The 10,399-nt window shown below is 43.1% G+C and overlaps 1 protein-coding gene across 1 annotated transcript; it reads left to right on the forward strand.

Annotated features, from left to right (window-relative positions):
- Positions 1-3,403: 3,403 nt before the first annotated feature.
- On the forward strand, positions 3,404-9,664 carry LOC311116445 (NLR family CARD domain-containing protein 3-like; the record flags this gene model as incomplete). The annotated part of the gene is made up of 4 exons (XM_084191530.1): positions 3,404-3,431; positions 7,323-8,403; positions 8,669-8,784; positions 9,624-9,664. 4 exons carry the CDS (start codon positions 3,404-3,406, stop codon positions 9,662-9,664), a joined length of 1,266 nt encoding a protein of 421 aa, XP_084047656.1.
- Positions 9,665-10,399: the final 735 nt, after the last annotated feature.

Raw genomic sequence — 10,399 nt, forward strand, 5'->3', positions numbered from 1 at the left:
CAGTGCTTTCTGTGGTGGTGGGGCAAGCCAGAAGAAAATACAGAGCGTTGCTTCGTGATTGGCTCAGTGTTCTGTCACTCATGGGGACACTATGTCACTGCCAAGTCTAAGGGTAGAGCTAGAAAATTCAAGCCCCTTGGGTGCTGCCACAGAGTTATATTAGAAGTGCCCATCCAAGAAGGTCATTGGCCAACAGATAAAATGACGTCAAATCACATTATATCTACAGTAGCTTTGATTGGACTGATCATGTCAACATCATACTTTCAAAATCTTAGCCAGCAGTCATCATCACGAATCAGGTCGACAATCTACAGGCAAATCCTTTTTAATCCTTGTCATATGAAGATAAATAATGAAGAGAAATGATAGGGCAGCTGTTGGGACTCTGCTGTTGGGACTCTGCTGTTGGGACTCTGCTGTTGGGACTCTGCTTTATGTAGGCCCTAACAGTTTGTGGGCACCGTTTGTCACCGTTATAGTGCAATGAATGTATTGTTTAGTGTTGTGTTGTGGAGTGGCTTTGCTGGCATGCATCCCCCTTTATTTATGTTTTGCCCCACCAAGATTGACATGCTAAAATCACCACTGACCTCAGCTATAGCCTAGATGACCAGCCTAAACCTGTTCAGATCAGTTCCCATAACGTTATAGCCCTAACAGTAGCAGGAGCCTAGTCCTGATACAGATGGAGGTCTATACCTCAGCTATAGCCTACATATCCTAGATGACCAGCCTAAACCTGTTCAGATCAGTTCCCATAACGTTATAGACCTACCAGTAGCAGGACAGAGCTTGTAGCCTAGGCATGGTATTTTACACACCATTTCCAACGGAGACTATCAGGTTTGTCAGCATGATATGTGATCATAGCCAAACCTACTCTGACTATTGAATGTCTGAAGTTGACCTAACCTTATAATAGTTTGTAGTTTAGCCTTACCAGGGTCTGCCCGTCTTTCCTACATATCAACACATTTATCCGACTTCTAATGTTACCGAGAAATATGTGCCACAGTTTAAACAGCCATTGTGTAACTGCGTAGGCTACACACTTTCACGTTCATATGAGGAAATCACATAACTTCTTACAGTCGCTGGTGCAGCCGCCTGTTCTCTTGCAGATGAAGTAGCTTTTATAGGCAACTCATTCAACCAGCCTAAACAACAGTAAATACAAGATGTCAAATGGTCAAAAGTCAATCCTGATATAGCCATGTACATCAAAGAGAGGGGTATTGCTACAGATGTAGGATCTTAATTTTAGCCAGTTTGCTACAGCAGGAAAATAATCCTGCAGCAACAGGACATTTGAATTATTATGTGGATTATAATTAATGAACATTTATTTTAATAGAAAAGTGGAATTGATCATCTTCAGAAACCTTTTTTAAAGCTTAAATATACTCAAATACACTACAAGTTTTAGTTCTCTTGCAACAGGGTGATCAAATTAAGATCCTACATCTGTACAGAGATTATGTTTTTATCTAAATAAGGCAGTTTGCATTATTAGCAATGACGTTGCAACTGTCAGCTGCTGTAAACCTATGTGATTGGATGTTATAGACCCCCATCTGAACAGTTTCTTTCCCCATGCTGTAGCCCTCACCTACTGGCCATCTGGCCCATAGAGACTAAAGGACTATACACTCTATGCTGCACACCACATCAAGCCATCTCTGAACTGTACACTACCATCTGGCCCATAGAGACTAAAGGACTATACACTCTATGCTGCACACCACATCAAGCCATCTCTGAACTGTACACTACCATCTGGTCCATAGAGACTAAAGGACTATACACTCTATGCTGCTCACCACATCAAGCCATCTCTGAACTGTACACTACCATCTGGCCCATAGAGACTAAAGGACTATACACTCTATGCTGCTCACCACATCAAGCCATCTCTGAACTGTACACTACCATCTGGTCCATAGAGACTAAAGGACTATACACTCTACGCTGCTCACCACATCAAGCCATCTCTGAACTGTACACTACCATCTGGCCCATAGAGACTAAAGGACTATATACTCTATGCTGCTCACCACATCAAGCCATCTCTGAACTGTACACTACCATCTGGTCCATAGAGACTAAAGGACTATACACTCTATGCTGCTCACCACATCAAGCCATCTCTGAACTGAACTATACTGCATTAGCACTCTGTTCATCTCTCTTAGATATATTTATACTGGTACTGTACATGAGGACATCCACCGTATATCAACTGTATTCCCACTATACTGTATATCTGTATACCAACTGTATTCCCACTGTACTGTATATCTGTATACCAACTGTATTCCCACTGTACTGTATATCTGTATATCAACTGTATACCCACTGTATTGTATATCTGTATACCAACTGTATTCCCACTGTACTGTATATCTGTATATCAACTGTATTCCCACTGTACTGTATATCTGTATACCAACTGTATACCCACTGTACTGTATATCTGTATACCAACTGTATTCCCACTGTACTGTATATCTGTATATCAACTGTATACCCACTGTACTGTATATCTGTATATCAACTGTATTCCCACTGTACTGTATATCTGTATATCAACTGTATATCCACTGTACTGTATATCTGTATATCAACTGTATTCCCACTGTACTGTATATCTGTATATCCACTGTTCATTATCTTATAGCTCTATGCTCACTCTTCCTAGTTGTGTATAATGTTGTACAGACATTTGTGTAAACTCTTCTGTCTGTCTTCTGTCTCTAAATGTTGTCTGTCACTATCACCATGTAGAATTATGTGTACAGATGTAGGATCTTAATTTGATCACCCTCCACTGCAGAATAACTTTCCCGCAATGCAGGAAATGTACAACTTGTAGTGTATTTGAGGTTTTAAAAGGCTTCTGAAGTTTGTAATTTCCACTTAGAAATGCCAGACTTGAGTTTCACTTAATAAAAATGTATCAACCGCTACAAAAATGTCCATTAATTATAATTCACATAATACTTCACATTTCCTGTTGCTGCAGGAATATTTTCCTGCTGTAGCAAACTGGCTCAAATTAAGATCCTACATATGTATGTGCAAATGTACTTGGCGAATAAAGGTGATTCTGATTCTGCAAAGGTTGAGTCTTGAATATTGATATATTGAATTTGACTTGCCCACATTCAGTTAGCTCCATTTTGTATGATTAAACTGACACAAACCTGTCTCAGTAGAAGTAGACTGTTAGGTCTGAGTGTTTTACTTCCATTCACTGTACTAGAATTACACCATACATTTAATTTCTCTACACACTTTACAATCATTACTGGCATGATTCTCACCTTGTAGCCTGAATTCACAACCAGAACATGTCAAGTCATTGAGATATCTACTGTTGTGCTGAGAGAGCACCTTCGTGATGACTAGCGCTCTGTATATTCTTATGGGTGTGGCCTGAGCTGGAATGTGAAGCTAACTGAAGCTAACTTTAGAAAACCAGTATATCTAGCTAGCATCATAGTCCACCCCTCAGGCTAAGTTCAGGTTACAGCATCAGGCAGACATCAACAGCCGAGTTGTAGGCTACTACCTGGGTCGTATTCATTAGTTGACTCCGCAGCCAACAGTTTTAAAATGTTGCATAAACAGTTTACTCCAAACGCTGTACAACGTGACCTAAACGGTTTCTGTTGCCAAACGTTTTGCTACGGTGGGCACTAATGAACACACACAACCTGTTTTGAGGAAGTGTAAGTTGTTGTTAGTCTTTCCACAGTATTTATTTGTCTCTCTTTCAAACAACATGCCTTCCTGAGTGAAAAGCGTTAACAGTAGATTAGAAAGAGAAAATGTTGTTGCTTGTTGTGTTTTAAGCCTGTTTTGAGAAGACAAGTCTATAGACCTATGATACAGTACACTCTTAGAAAAAATAGTTCCAAAAGGGTCCTCTGGCTGTCCCCACAGGATAACGCTTTTGGGTTCCAGGTAAAACCCATCTGGCTTCCATGTAGAACTCTTTGTGGAAAGGATTCTTCATGGAACCCAAAAGGGTTCTACCTAGGACCAAAAAGGGTTCTACAAAGGGTTCTCCTATGGGGACAGCCAAAGAACCCTTTTAGGTTCTAGATAGTGTAGGAGCGATCACCCTGGGGCACACAGATGGAAACAGAACGAATTCACCCCACGCATCTAATTTATATCCAAAACATTTTAAGGAGAGTAGGCCTATTATAACACTGTCCACAAAACATATCATCAACTATATTAATACACATAACAATATCATCAACTATATTAATACACATAATAATATCATCAACTATATAAATACACATAACAATATCATCAACTATATTAATACACATAACAATGTCATCAACTATATGAATACACATAACAATATCATCAACTATATTAATACACATAACAATATCATCAACTATATGAATACACATAACAATATCATCAACTATATTAATACACATAACAATATCATCAACTATATTAATACACATAACAATATCATCAACTATATTAATACACATAACAATATCATCAACTATATTAATATCATAACAATCGTCGTCTTACCTTTTATATGTCTCTCAATAGAAGTAGAGTCTGGAATGATCATTCGGTGGTGGAAAGTTCCTTTAGTTTGTTCTGCTCATTTCCATATCAGGTTCTACCTGTTCTCTCTCCCACTCCCTGTCTCTTTATAGCTCTTACAATGTGCCTTGGCATACATTCTACAAGTGTCTGGAACTCCAAATGTAGTTCTGATTTAGTGTTCCAAATGAAAACAATTTGATTAAACAGGTTAATATGGTTAAAATACATTAAGACTGAGTAATGCTGTGATTGTTTTTATTATTTTGTATTGAAATGTTTGACTTTATTTTCCCTATGTCCTTTCAATATAGGAACAATTTGTGAAATGACAGCCTTCTGTAAATTTGGACAAAAGTCTATGGATTCATTTGATGGTATGTGTCTTGCAACATTATGTAAAATGACAGGTTGAGAAACACTACATCTTCCTAGGTGCATATGTGGGAAGCAACGCAAACTGTCTCCCTATGTGTGTGCCATCCCTAAACATCAAGTGTTTGTGGTTCATTAACATGTTTATTGTCAAGGTTGAAAAAAGAAAAAAGAAAAAAAAGTATCTTGAACTCTATTGGAGGGATGTGACATCATTCTTCCACAAGAAATTCCATAATTGAGTGTTTTGTTGATGGTTGTCTTCCATTGGGTTGAGACCTGGTGACTGAGACGGCCATGGCATATTGTGAAACATCAGCAAGTTCAGCAGTCTTCATCAATGAAGCTCCTGCCAAACGTGCCCCAACAATCACCAGTCATTAAGCTCTTCCCGAGCAGGGTCACCGTCTCTCTTCATTGCAGCTCCTCTCTCCCCAGGGGTAACAGCTCCTCTCTCCCCAGGGGTATCAGCTCCTCTCTCCCCAAGGGTAGCAGCTCCTCTCTCCCCAGGGGTAACAGCTCCTCTCGTTCCCCAGGGGTAACAGCTCCTCTCTCCCTAGGGGTAGCAGCTCCTCTCTCCCCAGGGGTAGCAGCTCCTCTCTCCCCAGGGGTATCAGCTCCTCTCTCCCCAGGGGTAGCAGCTCCTCTCTCCCCAGGGGTAACAGCTCCTCTCTCCCCAGGGGTAGCAACTCCTCTCTCCCCAGGGGTAACAGCTCCTCTCTCCCCAGGGGTAGCAGCTCCTTTCTCCCCAGGGGTAACAGCTCCTCTCTCCCCAGGGGTAACAGCTCCTCTCTCCCCAGGGGTAGCAGCTCCTTTCTCCCCAGGGGTAACAGCTCCTCTCTCCCCAGGGGTAACAGCTCCTCTCTCCCCAGGGGTAGCAGCTCCTCTCTCCCCAGGGGTAGCAGCTCTTCTCTCCCCAGGGGTAGCAGCTCCTCTCTCCCCAGGGGTATCAGCTCCTCTCTCCCCAGGGGTAGCAGCTCCTCTCTCCCCAGGGGTATCAGCTCCTGTCTCCCCAGGGGTAGCAGCTCCTCTCTCCCCAGGGGTAGCAGCTCCTCTCTCCCCAGGGGTAGCAGCTCCTCTCTCCCCAGGGGTATCAGCTCCTCTCTCCCCAGGGGTAACAGCTCCTCTTTCCCCAGGGGTAACAGCTCCTCTCTCCCCAGGGGTAACAGCTCCTCTCTCCCCAGGGGTAGCAGCTCCTCTCTCCCCAGGGGTAGCAGCTCCTCTCTCCCCAGGGGTAGCAGCTCCTCTCTCCCCAGGGGTAGCAGCTCCTCTCTCCCCAGGGGTAACAGCTCCTCTCTCCCCAGGGGTAACAGCTCCTCTCTCCCCAGGGGTAACAGCTCCTCTCTCCCCAGGGGTAACAGCTCCTCTCTCCCCAGGGGTAGCAGCTCCTCTCTACCCTAGGATTTGAAGACATCGGTGGCTTAGCCCACAGCCAGTAGGAGGGTCCAGGAAGGAATTTCAACAGCTAAATCCAGGAATACATCAACAGTGTATTGCCAAAAACCACTCAAGAACTTCAAATATAGACTCTGACCTGTCCAATGAGCCAAACTGATTAAATAATCCCACAGTACCTAAACACTCTTTCTCTCTCTCTCTCTCTCTCTCTCTCTCTCTCTCTCTCTCTCTCTCTCTCTCTCTCTCTCTCTCTCTCTCTCTCTCTCTCTCTCTCTCTCTCTCTCTCTCTCTCTCTCTCTCTCTCTCTCTCTCTCTCTCTGTCTCTGTCTCTCTCTCTCTCTCTCTCTCTCTCTCACACACACACACACAGTGCAGTAATTAGAATCCCTATATCAGCTTTTAGTGATAGTCTACTGTGTGTTCTCCCCTCCTTTGTCTCTCTCCATCACTTTCTCTGTGTCGTCTATTGATGTCTTTCATCTTGTCTGGTGTCTCTCTCCATCATATCCTATTCTTCTGTTGCTGTCTCTGTGTCTTGTCTGGTGTCTCTCTCCATCATATCCTATTCTTCTGTTGCTGTCTCTGTGTCTTGTCTGGTGTCTCTCTCCATCATATCCTATTCTTCTGTTGCTGTCTCTGTGTCTTGTCTGGTGTCTCTCTCCATCATATCCTATTCTTCTGTTGCTGTCTCTGTGTCTTGTCTGGTGTCTCTCTGCATCATATCCTATTCTTCTGTTGCTGTCTCTGTGTCTTGTCAAGAATCTCCAACTACGACAAGTACAAAGTTCTGTTCATCTTTGATGGTCTGGATGAGTGCCGACTGCCCCTAGACTTCCAGAAGAACAAGATTTGTTGTGACGTCACAGAGTCAACCTCAGTGGATGTTCTGCTGACAAATCTCATCAAGGGAAATCTGCTTCCCTCTGCTCTCCTCTGGATAACTACCCGACCTGCAGCAGCCAATCAGATCCCTTCAGGGTGTGTTGACCAGGTGACAGAGGTACGAGGGTTCAATGACCCACAGAAGGAGGAGTACTTCAGGAAGAGATTCAGTGATGAGGACCTGGCCAGCAGAATCATCTCACACATAAAGACATCAAGGAGCCTCCACATCATGTGCCACATTCCAGTCTTCTGTTGGATTTCTGCAACAGTCCTTGAACACATGCTGAAACATAAGAGAGAAGAGATGCCCAAGACTCTGACTGAGATGTACTCACACCTTGTGGTGTTTCATACCAAACAGAAGAATGAAAAGTATCTTGGGAAAGAAGAGACAGGTCCACACTGGAATAAAGAGAGCATTCTGTCACTGGGAAAACTGGCTTTTCAACAGCTTGTGAAGGGCAATCTGATTTTCTATGAAGAAGACCTGAAAGAGGCTGGCATTGATGTCAATGAAGCCTCAGTGTTCTCAGGATTGTGCACACAGCTCTTTAAAGAGGAATGTGGGCTGTACCAGGAAAAGGTGTACTGCTTCGTGCATCTGAGCATTCAGGAGTTTCTGGCTGCTGTATATGTGTTCCTCTCATTCATCAACAACAATGAGAATCTAATGGCCGAACCGCAAGTTACTGAAGATACTGTCTACAAGAGTGCTGTGGATAAAGCCTTACAAAGTGAGACGGGAAACCTGGACCTGTTCCTCCGCTTCCTTCTGGGCCTCTCACTGGAGTCCAATCAGAAGCACTTACGAGGTCTCCTGACAAAGACAAGAAGCAGCTCACAGAGCCATGAAGAAACAGTCAAGTACATCAAGGAGAAGATCAGGGAGAATCCCTCTCCAGAGAGGTGCATCAATCTGTTCCACTGTCTGAATGAACTGAATGACCATTCTCTAGTGAAGGAGATCCAAAGCTTCCTTAGATCAGGAAGTCTCTCAGAAGCCAAACTGTCACCTGCACAGTGGTCAGCTCTGGTCTTTGTGTTGTTGACTTCAGAAAACGAGCTGGATGTGTTTGACCTGAAGAAATACTCCAGATCAGAGGAAGGTCTTCTGAGGCTGCTGCCAGTGGTCAAAGCCTCCAGAGCTGCTCTGTGAGTACATAACATGACATTTAAGTACTAATCATCAGGAAGAAATATTCAGTTTAGAGAAATATATGTATTATTGAAAAACATATTGAATCAATGCATTGATGTTCACATTAGTATAACAATATGAACATACAATTCTAGGAGACAGAAGATTAATCTATATGTTGTTTAAGAGAATAAACCAAATGCATCTGCCATTGTCCTTCTACACTACTGGTGTTAAATTAACAGTTTGTTTGTGAAATCATGATGATCTCTTTGTCAGGCTGTCAGGCTGTGGAGTCACTGAGGAAGGCTGTGCTTCTCTGGTCTCAGCTCTGAGGTCAAACCCCTCACACCTGAGAGAGCTGGATCTGAGTAACAATGTCCTGAAGGATTCAGGTGTGAAGCTGCTCTCTGCTGCACTGGGGAATCCACACTGTAAACTGGAGACTCTGAGGTCAGTATTCCTGTATCACTCAATGAACACACACACACAAACACACACACAGGACACATATACTATACACACACACACACACACACACACACTGGACACACACACACTAGACACACAACCTGGACACACACACATACACACACTGGACACACACACACACACACACACACACACACACACACTGGACACACACTCATTGGACAACACACACTGGACACACACACAAACACACACTGGGGACACACACACTGGACACACACACACACACACACACACAAGGATTAATTGAGTAGTGTTTAGAAATATGTTATCTACTGTTAATAATGATACATTAATTCATTTATATACAGTACCAGTCAAAAGTTTTGACACACCTACTCAGTCAAGGTTTTTTCTTTATTTTTACTATTTTTTACATTGTAGAATAATATTGAAATCATCAAAACTATGAAATAACAAATATATTTTATATTTGAAATTCTTCAAATAGCCACCCTTTGCCTTGATGACAGCTTTGCACACTCTTGCCATTTTCTCAACCAGCTTCACCTGGAATGCTTTTCCAACAGTCTTGAAGGAGTTCCCACATATGATGAACACTTGTTGGCTGCTTTTCCTTCACTCTGCCGTCCGACTCATCCCAAACCATCTCAATTGGGTTGTGGTTGGGTGATTGTGGAGGCCAGGTCATCTGATGCAGCACTCAATCACTCTCCTTCTTGGTTAAATAGCCCTTACACAGCCTGGAGTTGTGTTGGGTCATTGTCCTGTTAAAAAACAGATGATAGTGCCACTAAGCTTAAACCAGATGGGACGGCGTGACGCTGCAGAATGCTGTGGTAGCCATGCTGGTTAAGGGTGAATTCTAAATAAATCACGGACAGTGTCACCAGCAAAGCACCCCCACACCATAACACCTCCTCCTCCATGCTTTACGGTGGGAACTACACATGCAGAGATCATCCGTTCACCCACACCGCGTCTAACAAAGACACAGCGGTTTGAACCAAAAATCTCTAATTTGGACTCCAGGCCAAAGGACAAATGTCCACCGGTGTAATGTCCATTGCTCGTGATTCTTGGCCTAAGCAGGTCTCTTCTTATTATTGGTGTCCTTTAGTAGTTGGTTCTTTGCAGCAATTCGACCATGAAGGCCTGATTCACACAGTCCCCTCTGAACAGTTGATGTTGAGATGTGTCTGTGACTTGAACTCTGTGAAGCATTTATTTGGGCTGTAATTTCTGAGGCTGGTAACTCTAATGAACTTATCCTCTGCAGCAGAAGTAACTTTGGGTCTTCCATTCCTGTGGTGGTCCTCATGAGAGCCAGTTTCATCATAGCGCTTGATGGTTTTTGTGACTGCACTTGTTCTTAAAGTTCTTGAAATGTTCCGTATTGACTGACCTTCATGTCTTAAAGTAATGATGGACTGTCATTTCTCTTTGCTTATTTGAGCTGTTCTTGCCATAATACGGACTTGGTCTTTTACCAAATAGGGCTATATTCTGTATACCCCCCTACCTTGTCACAGCACAACTGATTGGTTCAACCACATT

Source organism: Coregonus lavaretus (assembly GCF_964263955.1).
Source record: "Coregonus lavaretus genome assembly, contig: HAP1_SCAFFOLD_960, whole genome shotgun sequence".
Lineage (NCBI taxonomy): Eukaryota > Metazoa > Chordata > Actinopteri > Salmoniformes > Salmonidae > Coregonus > Coregonus lavaretus.